Source organism: Stegodyphus dumicola, chromosome 3 (assembly GCF_044657685.1).
Source record: "Stegodyphus dumicola isolate Sdum_Otavi_A_Nest chromosome 3, ASM4465768v1".
NCBI lineage: Eukaryota > Metazoa > Arthropoda > Arachnida > Araneae > Eresidae > Stegodyphus > Stegodyphus dumicola.
In genome coordinates this window covers 207857290-207882187 of record NC_140770.1, presented here as the reverse complement: position 1 = coordinate 207882187, position 24898 = coordinate 207857290, and the positions used below count along the sequence as shown (strand labels likewise).

The following is a 24898-nucleotide window of genomic DNA, read 5'->3' as shown; positions in this document are numbered from 1 at the left end:
TCAGAAAAACATTACTGAAATGAAAGTGCTGATGACTCAACATAATCTAACAGGAAAGGCATCTGATGTTGCCTATTGCCTGATTTTTCTCTTGTAATGCTAGTGATACGTTAATATTATTACTATTATTATTAGAATTGTATTAAATTAGAAGTAACCGGAAGAAAAGAATTCTACACTTTTGGCATAAATTTAGGTTATTCGCAAAGTAATTTTTGTGTATGTATTTGCAGTATATGATTTTTTGCGATTATACTATAAATGTAAAATGTTACCAATCTTATTAATATACGTTTGTAATCAACCAACATTGGTATTAGTCTTGAAAATAGCACTTTTAAAATTTCGTCTAAAATTAATAAAGTTTAGAAAGTTAACTTGTTTTCAAATAACATTACATTAAAGCAAAAAGTTTTTGGAAAACCTTAAAATAATTCTCATTTAAAAATTATAAAAATGGAAAGTAAAAAAAAAAGTTATATATATTTTCCATATGGAAATTTAATTTGCCATACGATACTAGAACAATTTAGCTGACACAACTTTGATGTCTTTGCCAATTTGGAAAATCAATTTAAAAAATTAAAAACATATTATTAGTTTATTGAAAGATTTGCTTTATAAATATTTAGGAGTGATATTATTTTAATATTGTGATTCTTCACACTTGAATTACACAAAACGTCAAGAAGAATGTTAACTCATAATACAGGAAATTGGTCTTCAAGAAATGTTTAAAAATGCATTTAAAATATTTTCAAATTTGCATATGATTTTGCTGAAAATTATAAGCATTATTCAAATAGGCAATAGTTTTAAGAACTTTATTTTTATTTTTAATTTATCAAATAGCCTAGTGGCCAGCCTTTTGGCCACTAGGTCATCAGGCTGTATGCTTTCCAGTATTTTTCAACAAGGCAATGAAAATGATTGTGGAGCATTTATCAGTATCAGCAGTGGTCATATCTTGTTCAGTTAAGCACAAAATACACACAGAAGAGTCAGCGATATTAAAACAAAGTAAATGGGCACAGATACAGTCATGCAATGCATATTGTGTGAAATTTGTATTCACAATGTAAGTTGCAACTGCTTATATTTTGTAATTAGGAATGTCATATGCAAACACATATGTCTTGTGCAAAAAATAAAAGTCGGGCAGAGTAGTTTGTGTGAACCTAAATTTGATACCAAATCAAAAATTTCAAGTAGAGAATGTCAGTTGGAAGCACCATTATTGTACACACTGTTTCAAATATTTATTCAACTAAAGCAGTTCAAAAATCCATACTCTTATTCAAAGCACACCTAGTTCTCAGATTAATAAATCTGTTGAATTAATTCAGAAGATTAACCCCTCGAAGCCGGCTGGTACAGCAGTTGTACCAGGAGAATGACTTTCTCAGACGCCTGCATTGGTACAACTGTCGTACCATCCATGCCCTCCCCATTTTAGAGAATCGCCTATCAGTAGATCTTTGGGTGGTCCATTGTCACTGCTCAGAGTAGCCGCTGGCTACGCATTATTTCCCTCTTCTTATCAGTTTGGCTACATTTTGGCAAAAACCGCAGGTTTCGTCTCGTGCCAATATACTTGAAAATTAAATAGAGGCCATCTCTTTCTCAATCTGTCTCATAATTTTAATGCTAATTTTTTTAGTACTGACTTTTGCTATGATTAAAACGTCAGCAATTTTGCACGCTCTTTAAGCTTACCATATTTAATGTTTTTTAATCATAACAAATAAGAATAGATTAATATTTTAGATTTAATGCCCTTCTAGAAAATAGGTAAAACCGCTTTTATCATTTACTTCCTTTTCATACTAATGAATAATAAGATTTTATTTTGACATTTTTTTGTGGAGTGCATAAAACCCTTAAGAACTGTTAACTCTTTCAAAGTGCTTCTTTTATGCAGGCAACTTTGTCTGATTTATCAGGAGATAAATAAGAGACAATTGTATGCATACTAGTTTTTGTGATTTTCATTCATTCAGTGATTGCTTTCAATGATTTTCATTGATTGTAAATTAAATAAAATCAATTTATCTTTAGACCCTCTTCTAGGATGAGATCTGCCAAAAAGTATTTAAATATCAATAAAGCTCACGTTACTTCTAAATTGAATCAATTCATCAGTTACATTTTATAAAATTTCGGCCAGTTTTATTTGCTGAAATTCTTATACTCCTCAAGAGATAAAGGGAATTCAGACAAGTTGATAAAAAAATATCTTTAAAAAAGGTTGTTATTTTGTCTGTAATAAGGTGTATGTCAACTTACTATTAAATGTATGAAAATTAGGATTAGATTACGGAAAAGCATGCGAATGCTATCTGCTTAAGGGGATGGATGCTTTCGTGTAAACCTTTTTAAGAGAAAATTGCTTGCATTTACATTCCTGGTGGAAAACTTCACATGTAATCAACCCGTTCTTCGGTATTGATTGGATTAATTTTGTTCGCTTACTGAATTACATCAAAGCACACAACAATTACCTGTATAAGGGGAGTTACGCCTTCGCGAAGGACTTTCTAAGAGAAGCTGGCTTGCATTTACGTTACACAAAAACCGTGAATCCAACTATTTATCCAGGATTCAAACAAGCGAGCTACAAGTGTTCAGCCACCTTTACCACTCTACTGAAGAGCCCGTAAAAATATTGACAAAGGAAAAGTATTGAAATAACCGGTTTAATTTACTAACCTATATTTCTCAATTGACAGTACATAAATTACGCATATGAGTGGGATTATTTGTGAATAAATAAACTGTATTGCACTTTTCTCCACTATTTCATATTACGATGGAATTATTGCATTTCAAAGTTATTTCTCATGAATTAATTTTGCTCTTCATGATTTTTGATATTTTCAAAGAGAAAATTCCACACTTTAAATAAAAAAATACATGAGAAGATACTTTATGCAAAATTTGGCGTAAACGGCTTTCTTAATTTTGCTTTGAAAATATTCCAGGGTAATCGTTTTCATTACTGGAAGAAATATGAAAAACAGATTTACTACATTGTGTCAACACCCAGTATGTCCTTATTCTTTTGAAAACGTGAAAGATTACTCTTTCTAAAATAAATTAGAAAATATATTATGTGCAAATAGAATATTCGTTGAAAATGAAATAGACTTCAACTTTTGGATATAACGATGGTTTTAGACGAAATTTCTACCTATGAAAAGAAATTGACGTATAATTAATTCTCCATGAGCATTTAAAACTGTTCTCAAAATTCTTTTGATGATTGCATGTATAAGTCACGGATTTTTTTCTCTGCTAACATAAACAAAAGCCAATTTTACAAAGAAAAATTCTCGTTAAATATATACCTTCTTTGCCTGATAGTCCAATGTAATATTTGTTAAATTTAAATGATTAAACGCAACCAATGTATCTCGGATTTTGATTTTTATATTATAACAACAAAATTATCGAAAAAAAGCAGATTTAAATCTCTGTTATTGTTATGTAAAGCTTTATTATTGCTGTAAGTTCATCTCAAAATCTAATTGTATTGAATCTCATTCTAATCATCTAATGGTAATAAATATTATTATTATTATTTCATTAAATTAGTCATTACCATTATTTTATTAATGAAAATATGTTATTAAAAATCGCATTCCAGGCTGCAGACTTACAAATCTAGTCCGTATTTACTATATTTTGTTAAATTTTGTTCTCGCTTTCTAATTTCTAATACGAAAATACGCGAATATAAATGAAGAGTGAAAACAAAGTTAAAAAATTCACAAATTATTTACGAGATTGATTAGAAATAGTGAGTGAAATATAAACATTGCATACATTTTGTTCTAAATAAAGTGTGCACTGGATATGCATCCAGTACTGCATATTTATTTATAACTTCATTTAAATGAAAGCAAAATAATCATCGAAAAAATTGCATATCTAGCAACCCCTCTACTATGGGACGTAAGCGTCTGACAAACATGTAAATTTTACTTCATCCATGGAGGGGAACTAACGACTTTTCTCATTAGGAAAATGTCAAAGAGGGGGCAAAACTGTTTCGGATCGTGCCAATCTGAAGGCTATATTATGAGAATTTCGGCCCGGTTTTAGAAGGTTAACAGTCAAATAAGGCAACCAGATCCTGTGACTCAAAATAATGCTATAGTTAAAACAAACAGAATATTAAATGATTTAAGCACTTTTTTAAATTCTCAGCTACATGTGCCAGTTTTTAAAACTGCCTTCACCAACATGTCAAACTATGAGCATAAAAAGCCAAACATGTTTTTTCCCCCTACAAAACAGAAACCCAAAACTAGAAGAAATAAAATTTCTAAACCATTGGTGAATGAAATGGATCTTATTAAGGGTGAAATTTTAAATGTTGCAAGTGAAGTTGCTGATTATGTTGCTTCTTCTGAAGACCACAGATATTCAAAAAAATAAAGAAGCCAATTTCTAATGAATTAAAGTAAAGAAATTATTAAGATATAATGGGAAAATTGAAAAAATGTTTTAGTTCGTGTATTTATTTGAATTGATGCTTCATTTAATCCTGAATATATTTAATAAATTTTGCAAACTTGGGGGGGGGGGCTTGTGTGCACTTTTGTGGGAAAATTTTAATTTAGTGTTCAAACAGATTTTTAGTTTTTTTTTTTTTTTTTTAATGATAAAATCATCTATAGTTATATGATTTTTTTACGTAACCGTAAATCTAATTATGTAAATATTATTTCTATATCTTAAATTTCTTGTTTTTTTGTAATTGTGTGCTCATAATAAAAATACTGGATGAATACTTCATTAAGGAAAGAGTTTGATAAAATGTCTTTTCTATTGGAGTATTTTTCAAGACTTATAAAAATCAAAAGCAATTAAATATAAAGTTCTTGTTGATTCTTTCAATTTAATATTTTCCTTGTACTTTATACATGTAAAGATAAATTTCAGAATTTTGTGTGATTATATTAAACAGTATTTGTTTTAAAAATCTAAAAATATTTCTTAGGTATGTTTTGTAATCTTTCTAAATTTTAAATTATTATGTTGTTAATATACATGTAATACTTATACTCATCTTAAGAAGCAACTGAATTGCACAAAGACTGTAATTTGTATTGTAGATTGTAAAAATAAAAGATGATATTCCTGCATGGTGTGCTAATGCTACTGAATATAAAGATAACAAAATGGCTGAGTAAATGTTCAGTCAGATGCTTCTTCTATCATGATAACTTATTTTGGTTCTAGTGAAAAGTGGTCTAGAAAAAAGGTTAAAGTGTTTCAAAAGGAGGTTAACTGAAATACAAATTATTCTTTTACAGAAATAAAAAAAAGTACTGAGTACTGAAAAGTACTCGGTGCTTTTTCAGTGCTAGCGCAGTTAAAGTCATTGAACACTGGTTGTTTCATTAACATTAAAACATAACATTTTTGCATATCCATATTCATGTTATTAACATTCATAGAATTGTTATGATATCAATAAACAAAATATTTTTAGTTATTATACAGCCTGGTTACATAAGATTTTTGTGGTTCTTCTCTCCCCTTATGTCATATAAACACGGACCAGTTTTCCTTAGAAAGTTTTCTGTAAAAGCAGTTTGTATTGCTTCCCATTAATAGACTTAATATTGCTTTGTCATAATCAAATATTTCAATCCTAGAAGGAATGGATACATAGAGTTTAAACATAACAAAACAATATTAGTGTAGCAGATATTCCAGTGTGTTTCTGTATACTTATTATATGTATGCCAGATTTCTCTTCCTTTTTATTCCTTAATAAAGTAACCTTATACATCAGTCTAATTTAGACACGTGTTGATTTCAATTCACATTTCAGTAGAATTTTGTTATAGTAAAATTCTTATCTGCTATCTATGAATATGTTATTTTTTTCTCTTAACTGCTGTAAGCTATCTCACATGAAAACATACTAATAAAACATAGTCTTAAATACACTATTAAATTCTAAAAACCTTGCTACCTGGTTTGGCTGCACTAGCCTTAGTTTGGTCTACCCGAGATCACATGCCTGTTGTCATATATTGAATGGAAAGCATTTTCATTCTCAGCAATATGGAGTTTCACACACACACACATCTCCTACAAAAAGAGATCTGGTGCTTAATCACTTTTTTGTAGTAGGAAGAAGTAAATTTCCAATATACCAGCAAAAGAAAAATATTGGAATTCTCCTTTATAGAAGAGAAATTTTGATTGTTTTTGATTAAGTATCCATGCAAATTTTTTTTCCTCTGGGCAAAATTCAACTTGAGACTGATGTAGAACAATTGTGCATTTGGAGTGATGATCTGGTGTACTTTAGTGTCTGACGTACTCTTGTAGTCAGGAGTTTTATCTCTGCATTTCAAAAATTATAATATGAGGGTTGAATTTTAATTATTTTTAAAATCTCTGTTCTTCTCTTACACTTGTTTTAAATTATTTTGGTTCTAAACTCTAGCATTAACATGTTGCAGCAAATTCATACCTTGCTGTTACACTATTTCATTCTTTTCTTGAAAAGGCATGTGTAGATACTAATTAGAAATAAGTGAGAGCAGCCCAGTGGCCCTTTCTAAATCATAAATATAAATGAGGCTTACAAGTGCTGCTATTTGTCTTATGTGTGGATAAATGGACTCTGGTCGTAATATATATTAACATTTCAGTATTTAATATGCGTAGCACTAGCTGATAAAGAATGATTTGAAACAATAATAATTATTTAACATAACTAATTTCTCCTCTTCTAGGTGCTCAAAATTTTTCTCTGACAGTTTCTTAGCCTAATGAATAAATAATTCATTAATAAGTAATATGAATAAAAAATTGAGTAACAAATGTAATTGTTACTGTGAACATAAAGAACCACTACATCATATTATTTAGCCTAATTTCCATATAATAAAGATGAAATAAAGTTTGAAATTTACTACAATGTGCCACAGTAGTACAAATAATAAATATTGTTAATAAAAAGTGAATTTCCTGTATGTTTACAATATATTTATTTCACACAGATTTGATGTTTGTAATGAAATGCAGTATGCCTGAAACACACATAAAAATGACATACGCTCGTATCATAAATACGGTTCTGTACAAATTAAAGACATGTTTTTGAATTAAACAAGGAAACAAAAGTAAACGTAATATTAATAAATTTCAGCAATTAAGAAACGAAATACTAAGCTTGCACTATTGTTACAGTAATTTCAAAACATTTTGAATATGAATTTAAATTGGTAATAACATAAATATAGGTGTATACATTGTTATATTATTTACGGTATAGAAATAAAAATTTATGAACATTTCAGTCAATGTACATGGGAAGCGCAAATATAAAGTAATATTATATGCGCATATAAAAAATAAATTCAGGATTCTGCCAAAAATATAATTAATCAAGCACACTTCAGTTTCAATTACAATCGGCAAACTAAGGCACCATGGACAAAACGATTTAAAAGCTGCAAAATAAGATGTCTTTAATTTTTCCCATTGGCGATATTGTCGCCAAATATAGTTTCCGTGTAGGCGATTTTAAACCAATCACAGCTCAGAAATACGTCGGAGCTTCCTACATTTAACGATATGTTTCTACTATTATCCATGAGACCTGGTAAGCCTCCACTCGCAAAAAGATTTTTTTAAACCAAATTAAAATGCCATATTGCTTTGCAAAATGAACAATTTAAAAGCAATACACATGCTTCTTAATTCTTCTTCTAAGTAACATTTTTATTTTATTAGCCCACTGGAGGATTAGCTCAGAAGAGCTATTAGTCTCGAAACGGGATTTTGTGCTGAATTACTGTAAAAGGCTGAATCACTTTTCAAATTGTTGTTATCAAATACTATCGCCCTGTATTATTTAAAAAGAAATTCAATAAAGGAGTATGTACATGAAGGTAGGTATATTTTTCACATTGTGAAAAAAAAACAAAAGATCCTAGAGCCATCAAATTTTGATTAACATAATCCTCCACCCGAACATAGTCACCTGGAAACCCAAATTTTGAATTTCGAACTTTTTTTATTATCTATTTTACATTTTGTAAAATTTTAATGAACTTTTTTATCAATAAACTGAATGATTTCAAAGCGAGCAACGGCAACATTGTACAGAAAAAACATTTTTATCTCAAGCGCAAGAGACTGTCTAAAGAAATTTCTAAAGATATGCTGTTCTTGTGATATTTCTGTTGAATTTAATTTAATGTGGTTTAAGTGTGAAGAACATGATATTTAACAAATAAAAGTAACACAAAAACATTTTAAAAAATGCCCCTTTGGACGTAATATAAAATCCAAAAGCTTTCAAATAATTTTTTTAAATTTTTTAATAGCATTTCTTATTAATATATTAGATACCCCTTTGAAAATTATTTTTACACTATTTCTGTCAATTTAAATACAGGAAAAAAGTACATAATCTTATTGGCAGAATTTTAAACTTACAACTATCGATTTGTATAACTATTTTAAATATGTACATATTTAATAAAAAGATGTTTCTAATCCATATACTGCACATCTTGGCTACAATAGTGTTTTACTTAACGAGTTTGCCAGATGCCTTTATTTAAATAAAATTATATGCTAATTTGAGCCATTAATAAATTTACAAAATACCTCAATTCTTTTGCAAAAGATGAGCTATTCATATTTTGAAAAATGTATGTGTTTTTAACAGCAATTTAAGGCATTAATTGAACTGTACAACAAATGTTTGGAAAGTAGTACCTGTTTTGTGATCAATTTAAAAAAGGGGGATGAATAAATGGAATTACCATTTACTAGAGCTTTTTGTTGTCAGCAAAGCACATTTTACCACAAATTGATACTCCTCCACACCAGCACATGTTATTTTATCCATGCAACATTTTACTTAACTTTACAACTTTTGCCTTTTCAGTGAGAGAAGCAACTGGCCTCAACTTCGCCTAAAACAACTACTACCTTTTTCACAATATTGAATAGGAGTTCAGAAAGAGAACACTTTGTTGACATTGAAGTGCTCTCACAAAGTAACTTCATTCTTCAATGGACTGGCGGGAGAAATATATGACACAGTCACATAAACGCTTGACTCTCCACATAAAAACAGCCTTAACCCGTTCGGGACAGGTGTATCATATATGCATCAGCAGCTAATCCTCTCACGAGCTGGCAAGCTGCTTAGCGCAATTCACCTTGGAGACGATGTGTTGCACCAGTATAACACAATGTGCGACGCACCAGTGCATTACACGCCTGCTAGCAACATTTAGGACTGATACATATTATGACACACCCGTCGACAGAGGGTTTTTAGTTCAGCAACATGCCATCACGAAGGGGTTAATGCTATGAAGGCCTTAACAGAATAATAGCCATATTGTATGCAACATCAAAATTAAAAGGTTTTATTCAACTAAATACATTACTTTTTTTTTTTTTTTTTTTTTTTTTTTTGCTTATTGCCATATACATATTAGTTTCTAAATACAATCCACAATTAGCCCTATGTATGCAACTTCAAAATTAACCCTTCAGCTATTGTGAGATTAAGCAATTCTTCTTCTAAATATGCACAATAATGGTCTGTCATAAATTTGTAATGCAAGCTGTCTTCATTTGCAGCCACTGCTGTGCATAACTAGAAAGCAAGTTGAGCTCTTTTATGACAATTGAAAGGTTAAAATGTTTCACGCAACTGACTACTTATATTTGTTGCTTATTAAGTAGGTGCTACTACAATTACAGAGTAACTTAGGTCTGGCAATCATTCTTTTTAGAAAACCTGACAATAATCAACAACATAAAATTTATTGTATGGTTACATTATCCATATTACATGCTACTACTAATGTATATAGAAACTGATCCATTTCAACAATGAGCTTTTCATATTTTGAAAATTTTTCAAATTTCCTAAGCTGAAGAATTTCAATATGGAAAAAATTATAAATTTTCCTCTTGAAGATACAGAATTTTTTACTTTACCTTTTTGCTATTTAAAGAAAATGAAAGTTGTTCTGGGATGTGTTAAAAAACTTAATAAAAAAATATGATTAAACTGAAAATGATCTTATGTAAATAAAGCCTAAGAAGAAAAATAAAGCTTTAATGGTTTTCTACAAGTACTTAAATGCTAACAGCATATACATTTATAACATAAAACAATTTCATATTTATGGCTGTGTAATACTAAAATTGGTTATTAGAAATTCAATAATTTCTGTGTCAACTTCCTAACATAAAACATAATAATATAACATAAAACATAACATAATAAAGAAGTTCTAAAAATATGCTGCTTTTTCTTTGCACTGGAAAACAATTACCCCCCCCCCAAAAAAAATCTATATGTCTGCATAAAAGCATATTTCAGAATTATATTTTTAAAAGGCAAATTCTATGCTGTTTATGATCAAATTTTCAAATTCTGAACATCAAAAGTTACTTATTTTTTGTTCCAGAAATTTACTTCCAGAATTAATTTTTCCCCCATCTGAGAATATGGAAATTATCTTATTTATTCAAGACAGAAACTTTCATGCAAAAATACAAAGCTCGAGACTTGAGATTCAAGGGATTTTAGTTTTATGGATTTCAGATCATAAATGAGGAATCAGCCAGCATTCATGCTACTTAAAAAAAAAAAAAAAAAAAAAAAAAAAAAAAAAGAGAGAGAGAGAGAGAGAGAGAGAGAGAGAGAAGGAAGAATAACTAAAACTAAAAACAGAAACTGGTTTTGAGACTAAGATCTATTAGTCTGACACCTTCCCAAGAATTACACAGTTATAACTTCTTGATTAGTCACATGATTTTGTTGCTTTAAATTCATTTCTTAATTATTGCAAGAAAAGAGTTTATTAAAAAGTGGCTATTTTGAAATGATAAAATAATACTAATTTTAGGTACAGTCATAATGAAGGTTGAAAATCCTGGCGATTTTCTTATAAAAAGGCAGCAGTTGCTACCAAACATTAATACTAGCACCAAATGCAGTACAAATTAAAGCCTTTCTCTAATTGAATATAACAGCTGATTTTTCATGATTATTTAGCCATCGCTTAATCATAAAATCCATCACAACTTTTTTATCAAAATTTTATAAAAACTATAGTTTACTGCCAATGGTTGTGTAAATTTTAAGTGTTAGCTGAATTTTTGCTTTCTATAGCAGGGGTTCTCCAACTTTTTAAAATTTTGTACCACATAAATAAGAATAAAAAATATGTGTACCTAAACTGGTGACATTTTACATTTATTTTGAAGCTTCACTTAAATCATGTGTAAAAACTGTATCACTAAAAATAATATATTATTAGTGGCACCTAAGAAACCCTGTTCTACTACAATAATACTTTTGCCTCTTATACTTACTTCTACTGTTTTTGCTCGATAAATCTTTCCTTTATATACACAACAGTAAACACAATTTTCATGCACATCATGACATGGTTTAAGAATGCGTGATTCAATTTCATTTTCCATTCTTGACAAATCTTGAATAGCATTTTCTGTTTGGATCCAGAATCTTGAAGGACTGCAGATGAAGGATACAGATACCTGTTCGAATAATTCAGAAAGCAATTCATTTTAAGTAAATAGTAGAAAATTACATACAAAGTACAAAGATTAAATTTCAAATTAAACTATGGCTTAACTACATTTGGTACATCAAATGCAGTAAGGTTATTTTATACAACTTAATTCTTTATAGACAACGGTGATATATATGCAGCAAATGTTAACTCACTTAAGAAGACAACAGTGCATGCATGGTAATGAAGACCTCTCTTAAAAAGAAGGGCACCAGTTTTGCATATAGTCACAGAGAAAAATATATATGCCAATAATAGCATTACTTACTCATTTTATTTGATACAGCATATCTTTCCATTTTTTGGTTTTGGGAATATGGGCTATTTATTTCATTGCATTTTACTTTTTATTATTTTAACCTTTCTCCTTTTCTTTTTAATAAGGTGCCTCTGAAATACCAGACTAGACACATTGGGATAAAAGGAGAGGTTAAAAAATCTGCTTTATTTGCTTTAGATATTTTAGTTTTAATGCAGTAATGACAGCTTAACAGACAGAAAAGATTTCAAGATTTCTGAATTTTATCTTTAAATGAAATAATGAAATCAGCTTCATGGTTTAGGAAGAGCTTCAATGAATGAAATACATACTCATGAAGCCAGATAGCCTATTATACAGATTCTCTCTCATCATACCGTACTTGTAACTTCAAGATTATATTCTGACATTATATATGCAGCAAAATATACAGTATAGTCTATTAAATATTTCAGATTTTAGAAGCTTATTATTTTTTTAAATCTTTCAATAGTAATAATGGAAGTAAGGATATCTTTGTGCTTTTATTAATAAAATAATTAGAAAGAAATTAATTGTTTCAAAAGCTTGATTTTTTACAGCATTTGTAAAGTAGCAACTTTAAAATTGTACTACCCTTTTAAGTGAAATCACTTGTGACAATCTGTCCCTGCAGCTACTGAAACAAAATTCCTTCTTCACTCAAAAAGATTTAAACATATTTTTTTAAAACAGTATTAGGTACTTTAAATAAGGGATAAATTATTTGAAAGAAAAAAACATACTGCAGCATAAACAATAATTTAGTTTATAGAGCAGATAATTACCTGGGCAATTTAGCAATTTTAGTAAACAGTAGATTTAAGAGGACAGACAATACAGAATCGCTAAATTAGTATACTTACTATTATACTAACTCAATAACTCTAATTAGTATACTTACTATTATACTAACTCAATAACTCTAGAATTAATCAGCCAGCATACTAAATCTAGAGATTCTGTATGCTTACATATACAACTAAGTTAAATCTTACTTTCAATATTAGTTTGAAACTGTTATTTGAGGAAACAGAAAACACATGGTAAAATACTACAAAATGTTAGCAGAACACCTAAATATTTGCCTCATAGCATATTTAAGGCTCTATGAGTAGAAGCATGTTAATTTTAGTAAATACTTCTTAACTGAAAATGAGAAAATTTTCATTTAGCAACACATTATCAAATAAAGTTATATAAAAAAAAATGACATCTAAATTATAATATTGTTGCATGTGTATGTGTTTGTAATGGATAGAATGCACACAAAACTGATGACAGCTTGATAAAATTTATTTTCACTAAAGAAATACTTTACAGTTCTAGAACTTACCACAAATGTACTCATACAGTACTTCTCAGTATGACAGAGCACAACCAATAAATTACCACTTACAACTACTCAGAAAGTTAAACGCAATAGAAAGCAGGCCCAAAGAGCAAAGCTCGCACAATCTCTTAATACTCCAAAATCAGCTCTGAACTAAAAACTGAGAGCTGATCCTCTCTCTGGTCTCGTATAATTTCCCCCGGCTACCGAGAAATATCTAGTACCTTCCATTTCTCGATATAACTGGAAGGCATATACGGTTAAAGTTACATATAAGGATTGGATACAGCTGCAGCTATATACAGCGATCAACCACAGTAGCACTTTCAGTTATACGCGGACCGGATCAAAGGTGATTTTGGGGGATTCTCGCCAAATTTTGGGGCAAAAATCAGTCACCAAAACTGTCGCCAGCTTAGCAATATCTTAACAATATCAGCAAGACAGCCATTTACTTCAATGGGAAATAAACTTGCCCCTGTAACCTTATTTTTATGGCTCAGCTCTGTCACTTAAGACCTTTTCTTTTACATTATACAAAAGATACACTTTCACATATAACTTCATTAAAATTATTTACATATTATACAAAATTCATGACAATATATAACACACAAATTAACATTAACTGGTTATTCAATATCAAGATAATTCTTATATTTAAATTTTGCTCTAGGTCACAAATTCTAATTTACTTAAAACATACTAAAACATTACAGAAATTTGTTAAAATTATTTTAACATACAAATATATAAACAATATAGTCTTGAAAGAAATTAAAATAGAGTTATTACAAGAAAATATTTTTGAAAGCAAAAAGGAGAAAGAAACACATTTATCTACATTTACCTTTTCTATCTTTGCAAGACTAATGTATCCTATTTCTTCATACTTGATACATGGCAATACCTGAAATGAAAAGAAAGTTTAAGTTTTTATATAATTTATTTTTAGAAAAACCATATGGAAATTACAGCATTCTGATGAGGTCTGCTCTCATATTCTAACTTTACGTTCTGATATCAAACAGCTGCGTCATCAGGAAATGTGGAATTACATGTTCTAATCTTACAGAAATAGTAACTCCCAAATAATGTCATTCACATTATATAAAAGAAATCATAACTTCATGTGCAGTGTCAAATACGTCAACAGTTTGCAAAATGTCTGTTGCGACCACTGTTCAATATCTCAAAAATTACAGACCAATAATTGCATAATACGAGGGCTATCCAGAAAGTAGATTACGTTTTGGAATAAAAAAATAAACAAAGTATAGGAAACAAATTTTATTATATACAGATGAAAGCCACACTCAAATACTACTTTTCTACATAGTCACCATACAAATTAAGGCATTTATCGTAGCGATGTACGAGCTTGGAAATTCCTTCGTCGAAAAATTCGGCCGCCTGCACCTTCAACCACTTCGTTACCTCTTCTTGCAGCTGTGCGTCGTCATCAAAACGCTGCATAGCCAGCCACTTCTTCATTGCTGGGAATAGGTGGAAGTCGCTCGGTGCCAGGTCGGGACTGTACGGCGGATGAGGAAACAACTCCCACTTAAAAGATTCAAGAACTTTACGAGTGACATTTGCCGTGTGGGGCCGGGCGTTGTCGTGAATCAACAAGATCTTAGAGCTCAACATTCCTCTGCGCTTTATTTGAATTGCTCTTCTGAGTTTTTGGAGAGTTTGGCAATACCTTTGAGAGTTTATTGTAGTGCCTCTTTCCAGGAAGTCCACCAAAATTACACCTTTTCTGTCCCAAAAAACAGTCGCCATCATCTTCCTTGCCGACATTGTTTGCATGCATTTCTTGGGTTTTTGGGGAGAACTTGTGTGCCCCCACTGCATTGATTGCAATTTCGTTTCACAGTTCACATGTTTCACCCATGTTTCGTCACCAGTAACGATGCGATCGAGTAAAGAGTCACCATCCTTATGATAAGCATCCAAAAAGTTCAACGCTGCAGCCATTCGCTGATTTTTGTGGTCCTCTGTCAAGATTTTTGGAATCCATCTTGCACAAAACTTGTGGTAACCAAGCTTTTCGCTGATGATTTCGTGCAACAAACTTCGCGAAATTTGTGGAAAACTCAAAGAAAGTTCCGTTATTGTGAAATTTCGATTTTCACGGACTTTAGCATCGACTTTTTCGAGAAGTTCGGCGGTCACTATGCTGGGTCTCCCACTTCGATCTTCGTCGTGAACATTGGTTTGGCCATTTTGAAATCTTATGACCCACTGACGCACTCCACCTTCAGTGATAATGTTGTCCCCATACACTTCACGAAGCTGCCGATAGATTTCTATCGGTTTACAGTTTTTTGCAGTCAGAAACCTTATTACTGAGCGCACCTCGCAGCTCGCGGGATTTTCAATTAACGCAGACATTTCAAACCGTCACAGTATCTGAACGGAGCACAGCACGAACCTCTCACTAGCACGGCTAGATGCAGACTGAGCTGCGCAACGCTCTGACCCCAAGATGGCCGCGCTAGCCCCGCCCCTAGCGGACACAGACGGAAACGTAATCTACTTCCTGGATGGCCCTCGTACTTCTGATTTTTTCTTTTGCTACGGGCAAAATTGCAACAGAAAATTTAATGTGCATGCTAACTCCCACAGAAATACATTCCAGACCAAGCAAGAAGGTGCTGTTAATTCTCAACAGAGAGAAATCTACATCAAATATGAAGCAAATAATTGTAATCACCTAAGCACTAAACGAAATAGCGTCATAGTTTAATATATTATTGATATTAAGATAATTGTTTTTATCATAATTCTTTCATGCGTAATTTTATTAAATATGCCGATGTTCAATACTGCCATTAACCATTATCTAAAACATACAACCCGACTTAGGTCATCTCAGTAGTATATACATGAATGTGATCAGCGTTCCAGACCTTCTCCTGACACCTTTCTGTATCCCATAGCACTGACAGTATGCCTTAAAACTCAAAGCAAGCAAATCAAAGGATTAGAATCTTAGAAATAGCCACTAAGTTGAAGGAAATTACAAAATTAAATGAAATTAGTCAAAACACGCAAAATTTAGAATATGTGATAAATATTAACATATTTTACACCTGAATGAGCAAATTTAGGTCAATCTGAGATTCTCTTGAAATCATGTTGTCACAGTACAGGGTGGGGGGGGGGAAACTTTATTTTTTATATTTTAAGATTGGTAGCTATAATGTATTGTATATATATATAATATTGATTTTATACAAAAAGAAAATAAGGATAAAAAATATATATATTATTTTTTACAACTTCCAAACATCTGTGTAACACTAATCTGCTTCAAATCTTGGAGATTTTCTAGTTTCTCCCTGCAAACTATATAAAGCCATTACATCAATAAGATTGGTAGCTATAATGTTGTATGTATATATAATACTGATTTTATATAAAAAGAAAATAAGGATAAAAATATATATAAATTATTTTTTACAACTTCCAAACATCTGCGTCTTCAAATCTGGAAGATTTTCTAGTTTCTCCCCGCAAACTATATAAAGCCATTACGTCAATAGCTGCCCACTTTTGTTATTTAACTTTTTAAATAACTTCAGGATGTTATAGTTTCAATTATACAGAGCCATTACTTTGCAATCAATAACATAAATTTTCTCATTCAAATTTCCTTTTTCCATTACTAGAGCAGTGAAATAACGAGTTTATTTGGAATGCATCGCTCTAAATTAAAGAAGTACCATTTTATTTCTGGGCATATTAAAATTTTTAAATTCCAGTTACTGTAATTCAGAAGTCAAACAACAAAAATCAGCGTTAATTTACAAAATTTTGTAAATTAATGCTGATTTTTGTTGTTTGACTTCTGAATTAGTATTTATTCGGCGTGTTATTGTGTCTTAATTCCAGTTACTGTAATTTAGCTTGATTTCATGGCCTCAGGTTTATCCTCTGAAGTGACTAGGGATATGCTAATAACACTTTTCTGACTCTGATAGAATTGATATTTTATTATTTACAATATTTTAATTATACTTATTTATAATAGTTTATCCATATCAAATCTCACAAACAAATTGACCACTATTTCTTGTTTTCCACAGTGACTTGATGTTCCACTCCTTTTTAATTTAACCAAAAATCTGATAATGACATAATAAATCGGTGACTGAAATGACACTACACCCTCCAGTTACAGTTTAACTTTAGTGATTTTTAGCACAGTATTTGTTTGGCAACATTTATGAAAGTTGAGTATTCAATGATTAGAATATGGTAATTTACTTCAGTGTTGAATAGAGAAACTTTTTATCAGCTACTGCAAAAGCCATCCTCATACCCCTAAATGAAGCATATTTCTAACATTGAATCATATAACATCACTTATTTTAAATCAGTTTTTTCATATCAGTTTTCCTCTTTTCTTCCCAATCAAAAAATAATGGGAAATGTTGTTCACAACTCACACTTCCCTTTATATACATCATTTGCTACATACTTTGAGAAGTTACCTGACCCTTCCCTTTATATACATTTGCTACATACTTAGACAAATTTCCTCAACCTTGGTTTTAATAGTTTTTCATAAAATGGATATTCTTGGTAGGAGAAAGATTTACTTGACATTATGATATAACTGTTGAAGGTTATATTGTGTCATTAATACTACCATTAGTACATAATTAGAAATCTCTATTAAGATTTGTGACACCACAAAAAGACTTTGGAAATGCAACTAAATACCTCAAAGAGTTCACCATCAAAAATTAGAAAGTATTAAAAACATTAAAATATATATAAAACATAATCATAATTAAAATTTGAGGATTTTAGACTATTTGCATAGCATACGATGTTTAAAAAACTTATTAATTGCAACACAGCAGTTTAAAGTTTAATGTCCAAATGCATATAATCTGTACTGAATTTTGCATGTAAGCAAACAAAATTTTGATTTTAGAAAATTCAGCCATAGTAAATTTAAAGCAATTTTTTCTTAAATATACATGAAAGCTCAATTTATAAAAAAATACACTGAGTTTATAATATATTTTGATTGAAAAAGAGAACCTATTGCTACAATTATTTAGCATCTTCTGCACCTGTGTTCTTTTTATAACTAGATTAATTTCATGGATCTAACTACTAATTAATAATAACAGAGACGAAAAGTTGCTTTAATTTTCTTTTAAAACACTTAGCTATTAAGCAATAAATGGATGGACTTGAATTTAAAAATAAATAAATAAATAAATATCTTACACTGTGTGTGCCTGAAAAGCAACATACTCACATGAGTAAAATAAAAATATTTTATTTCAAGCAGTAACATATGTTGCTTACAAACTACTGAATTTGTTACATTTGGAACAAATACATTTGAAAAAATTCCAAACACAAATATTTTGTACTTTATCGAGTAGCAAAGGACTATCAAAATCATAAAAAACAACCTTGTATTTAGCGTAGGTATAATGAAACACTCAATCGATTTCGAGGGCAGCTAAAGGTCCCTCCTCATCAGGAGAAAGAAATACATAGAAAGAAGAAAATAGGAGAAGGAGTCACAGAAACACGTGGTCCTTATCAGCACTGCACGTGGATATAACTAGATTTTTAATCAGAGTTGCACTGGCCGCCTACTTTTACTGAGCCAGGCTATCTGATCAAGCATAAAGAAATATTAGCGAAGTTAAAATAGGGAGCGAGGGGTAAATGCACCTTACGCTCAAAATCTGAACTTCAAATAATGGAAAGCAACCACTGAAAGGATTTTTATACCCTCTGGTAGTACCAACCGCGAGGAGGTAACACACTATCGGCAAAAATAACTGAATTAAGATAGTAGAATTTTAAAGGCATTAGGAAGGACTGGATTGGACTTCAAATCATTAACTAAACTTGCTAAATCTTTGTGAATGTGAAAAGCCTCGAGAAAATCCAATTCACCTATGGAAGAAGCCTTTTGGATGATTTTTGCAGACCCAAAATCAAAATTATGGTTAAAAGTCCAACTATGATAAGCTATTGAAGACTTGTTAATTTCCCCTTTTTTGACATAAGATTCATGTTCCTTGATACGAAACTTCAACGCTCTTTTTGTTTGGCCAATATATCTTAAACCACACTGACATGATATACTATAAATTCCCCAAGAATTCAAGACAGAAACGCAATCTTTTAGAATCGAAGGGTGAATTTTATTAATAGGGGAGAAACCGACTTGAAAATTGAATTTCTGGAGAATCCGTGCAATTTTATAGCTAACAGAAGGATAAAATGGAAGCACGACAAGGTCATTAATATTATTTCTAACAGTGGAATGTCTTCTTTGATGGGAATCTGAAAATTTTTTAACGGCTTTATCAATAAATCCACGGTCAATCGCAGCTGCTCTCAAATAATTAAGTTCATTGGTAAGCGAAGATTCAGAGGAACAAACTTTAAGTGTGCGGAATACATAATAGTAAAAAGAAGCCATTTTTTGCTTAACAGGGTGGCATGACTTGGCATGGGGTGCAAAGGGTTTACGGTACACAGTGCTGCTAAAATCGGTTTCATTGTGGATTATAAGAATATCGAGAAAGGGGAGGGAATTGTTGGATTCAATTTCAACAGTGAATTGGATGGCTGGATCAATTGAATTCATAATAGATAGAATCTCGGATAAATCCTCTTTATAACCGTTAAAAAGTGTGAAAGTGTCGTCAACATACCGAATCCAAAGACGAAAAGATAATTTCATCTCAAAATAGTGCATATAAATGTCAGCAAGTACAGGACTGAGAGGATTACCCATAGCCAATCCTTCAACTTGACGAAAATATGCATTTTGGAAAACAAAAAGGGTTTGACTCAGAGAAACTTTAGTAAGCGAAACCAACTCATTAATTTCAGTATGTGTGAAGTGAAATTCTCGAAGCCTAATTTCAAGACAATTTAGTGCTCCTTCGACCGGAACATTAGTAAACAGTGATTTGACATCAAATGAAACCATAATGGAACAAAGTGGAGAAATATTTTTAAGTTTATCAATGACTTCAACAGAATTTTTTACAGTGTGAATATTGTTAGCAAGTAGAGAAGAAAATCTGGAAACTAAATATTTGGCCAAAGGATATGAAGCAATACAATTGGTCGAAAAGGAATACCGGTTTTGTGGACTTTTGGAAGAGCATAAAGTCTAGCGCAATTAGTAATAGGTGGAATAAGTGATTTCTTCAACTGAGTTGGCAGAATGTGGAAGATTTAATAGCACATTTTACTTTCGTGAGGTCCGAAGTTGAAGGATCTTTAGGGATCGAGCAGTATGGGCCTTCATTTATCAATTTAGAGACTCCAGTAATATATGTGTGTTTGTTCATAACAACGATCTGTCCGCCTTTATCAGCTTTAGAGATAATGATATTAGTATCAGAATGAATTTCACATAAGATCTCATTTTCCTTTTTGCTAAGATTCGAACCCAAAGATTTATTGTTAAAATTAACGTTATGAGTAATTAGGTGGCGGATTATATCCTTCTGCGTTTCCGAAATTTTGAAGAATTTAAAGGCTTTCTCTATAGGGGCGATGATTTGAGGAATTGAAGGTTTAGATGTCTTTGAAAAGTTGAAATTATATTTTAATACTTTTAACTGATCCTCCAAAAGATTCCTATTGGAGATATTAACGATGGGGTTAACGTTTACAATAGGAAGATCAGCTAGATAGTTGGGACTATCCGACTGGTGTGCGAGTTTAAGGAATTTAGAAATGAGCACATTTTTATGCCGTTGACAAATGGTATCGGTTCTAGACCAGGATGTATGTTCAAATGAGGAAAAATTTTCAGTGGAATTAGCAATTTTTAAATGGAGGTAATATAATTCAAATTCAATTTTAGATAAACGTTTGCGTGTGTCCCTTATAATGTGACGAAGAAGTGCCAATTTGAATTTATGCAAAATTTTTTAAACGTAAACGGAAGCTTTAAGGCTACATTTTACATGTATAAATTTGGGAATGAAATTTTGATGTTTGCATTTAAGTAGAAACTGTAGATGATTCAAGAATTTCATACGCTTAAGGCGTAACTTACAAAGTCGGTTCCTGTCAGTGACATATTGTGAAAAGGGCACAAGCAAGAAACAAGTGAACAAAAGAAATGTAATTCCGAAAGTCCAAACAAGTAATTACTTATAACATGAAAAAACACCAATAAATAATGAAGACAATTCTTTGCTTTCCAATGAACTTAATTATTTGAGAGAAGTTGCGATTGACCGTGGATTTTCTCCCGTGATTATTGAAAAAGCCGTTAAAAAATTTTCAGATTCTCATCAAAGAAGACATTCCACTGTCAGAAATAATATTAATGACCTTGTCGTGCTTCCATTTTATCCTTCTGTTAGCTATAAAATTGCACGGATTCTCCAGAAATTCAATTTTCAAGTCGGTTTCTCCCCTATTAATAAAATTCACCCTTCGGTTCTAAAAGATTGCGTTTCTGTCTTGAATTCTTGGGGAATTTATAGTATATCGTGTCAGTGTGGTTTAAGATATATTGGCCAAACAAAAAGAGCGTTGAAGTTTCGTATCAAGGAACATGAATCTTATGTCAAAAAAGGCGAAATTAACAAGTCTTCAATAGCGTATCATAGTTGGACTTTTAACCATAATTTTGATTTTGGGTCTGCAAAAATCATCCAAAAGGCTTCTTCCATAGGTGAATTGGATTTTCTTGAGGCTTTTCACATTCACAAAGATTTAGCAAGTTTAGTTAATGATTTGAAGTCCAATCCAGTCCTTCCTAATGCCTTTAAAATTCTACTATCTTAATTCAGTTATTTTTGCCGATAGTGTGTTACCTCCTCGCGGTTGGTACTACCAGAGGGTATAAAAATCCTTTCAGTGGTTGCTTTCTGTTATTTGAAGTTCAGATTTTGAGCGTAAGGTGCATTTACCCCTCGCTCCCTATTTTAACTTCGCTAATATTTCTTTATGCTTGATCAGATAGCCTGGCTCAGTAAAAGTAGGCGGCCAGTGCAACTCTGATTAAAAATCTAGTTATAACCACGTGCAGTGCTGATAAGGACCACGTGTTTCTGTGACTCCTTCTCCTATTTTCTTCTTTTTATGTATTTCTTTCTCCTGATGAGGAGGGACCTACCTCAAAATCGATTGAGTGTTTCATTATACCTACGCTAAATACAAGGTCGTAAGGTTGTTTTTTACGATTTTGATCGTCACATTAGCGTGTTTCTCTTCTAGTTTAGCAAAGGACTAGTTTGAAATTCCAGAGTTTGTTAACCAAACAAATTATTATATTCACATAGAGTATTATGTGCACTGAAAATTTTGTAGCTCTAAGTGCCACCAGTTTCTCGTAATGCAAGGAATACACATACATACACATGGATTTTTAATTATTGTGTAACAGAGTTAAGGATCATGAATCTCAGCAAGTTTTTTACTTTAGACCAATTCCTACATTTTAGATACATAATCGTTGCACCCAACCCTGAATTTGCCTACTATTATTATTTTTGAATTTATATATATTTGAATCTGTTTTTATTCATTCTGGCTTTCTGGAGTCTAATAATTTTTAATTTATTATCTGAAAAACTAAAATTCATACAGTCTCAGGCCATACATGTCAATGAATTACAACCTCATCCACTACCATGCTGTGTACATACAGTTCAGCCAATGAGTGCTATGCATTTTGGGAAATGTGTAATCCATGGAAATACACTAGTTCATGTCACAATATTTTAAAGGCAAGAAAATCAATTTTAAACAGCAACTTTCCATAAAATATGTTGAATTCTAAAATATATTGATTCAGATATAAAAAGTATCATCCTATTAAAAAACAAAGGCATCATGGATACTTTTGATTATTTACATCCTTATGAAAAGTAACAAATTCTCTACCAATTTTTTGTGAATTGGTGGAAAACTTTTGCTTGGTTATATTTAAAACTCCTACATATGTTTTGTACTTAAATATATAATTAAAAGATAAATTTTATAAGAAAAAAAAAAGAAAGAATGTAGTCAATATTTCCTTTTTCAGCTGTTGGATACTATTTAGCAAAATGACCATAAGCTTATAAAGCCATGGGAACTCAGATGTGTAAGCGATAAGCACTATGTGGGTTATTAACTATCCCATGTATAATTCGAAAATATGATAAAAACTGGCAGTTCCACTGAAAGCTGAAACTCAAGGTGCAGATAATCAAAAAAATACCAATCATGAAATAAAAATAGCATCAATCATAATTTTAATTTATTCAACTTTCTTTCCCCAGCCCTTTTATATTAACAAATTTTCACACACACACACACACAAAAAAAAAAAAAAAAAAAAAAAAAAAATCACAAAATAAATAATTATAAACAAACAAATAAATAATTTAAATTATAATCTTTACCAAAGGTGAATATGGCTTTATTTGAGGTGCACATAAGTCTTTCTTTTGAACTTTTAGCTCAGCTGACTGCATACTTGTTCCTTCAAAGGAACTCTGTTGGTTAGCATTAAATCGATTTTTCTCTTCATAAACAAGAGACTTAATTTCATTTCTAAATACTTCTTTTATGCTAGGAACACTTCTTTCACATTCTGAACTGCTGCCATCAGATACATAGCTGCTATCATTTGTATCAACACTTTTTACATGAGTAGCCTTTTCAATTTCTTTGCTAGGAACAGGCCTAAAATTAAAAGGAGTACATGTAAAATAAAGAGTACTGTTAGCATTTACAATAATGTTCATATATTTGTGAATGCTTAACTTTTATCCATTATTTTGCTCCAAAATATCAAACTGTAAAAACAAAACAAAAGTTACTAAGTATTCAATTACATCTACATTAAGCTGCAAAAACTATATTTAATATGCTATGTTCAACACATGTTTTAATCTCTTTTTTAACAGTACTATGATGGAGTCAAAAGACGAAAAAAATAAAAAAACTGCACACAAAAATATGTCTTTCCCTTTATAAAAATTTACTTCCCTGCATCCAAACTGTGAAGGTTCTTTGATTTCATTTCCACATACCTTAATTATAATTTAATACCATTCTAATAATATTTCATACATTATATTCAAAATTCTAATATTAATCAAAAAATTATTTCATATTTGTTTTCTATAAACTATGAATTATTTTATATCACCACTGTGGTTTAAAAACAATTATTTCATATTTGTTTTCTATAAACTATGAATTATTTTATATCACCACTGTGGTTTAAAAACCATAGCATACTAATAAAATGCTGCAAATACTTTTCTACATAAACTTCTACCATGCAAATACTTTTCTACATAAAGCTTTGGAGAAAATTTTAGTTTGTTCACAATTTGTTTAGTTATTTTAAAACAACAATTTTAATCAGCATAGCTATAATAAAACACACAAAATTAAAATGCAGTTAAATAAAAAAACTGAAAGATAATTTTAGCTTGTATATTTACCAAACTCATAATTTCCTGGATACAAATGGTTTCAAGATATCAAAAACACAAATTCAGTTTTAAAAATAAATTCAACAGAAATTTAAATCCATAACCTTGTCTAAGAATGCTCATCAATAATGATTTTAATGTTCTTATAATTTTCTTTTCTAAATCAATCATTATTTGAAAATCCTTTGCTTTCCTGGGTTTCTTATTTAAACTGATAAGTTAA

General features: G+C 30.7%; 1 protein-coding gene across 4 annotated transcripts in view; it reads right to left on the bottom strand.

Moving 5' to 3' along the window:
* Positions 1–24898, bottom strand: part of LOC118205810 (uncharacterized) — a 145103-nt gene that overhangs the window by 56362 nt on the left and 63843 nt on the right. For all 4 annotated transcript variants that reach the window (XM_035378118.2, XM_035378097.2, XM_035378104.2 and 1 more), the window contains 3 exons: positions 23632–23914; positions 14067–14126; positions 11386–11571 (listed from right to left, as the gene is read on the bottom strand). In XM_035378118.2, coding sequence (XP_035234009.1) covers positions 11386–11571; positions 14067–14126; positions 23632–23914 — 529 coding nt within the window. The remainder of the gene's footprint in view (positions 1–11385; positions 11572–14066; positions 14127–23631; positions 23915–24898) is intronic.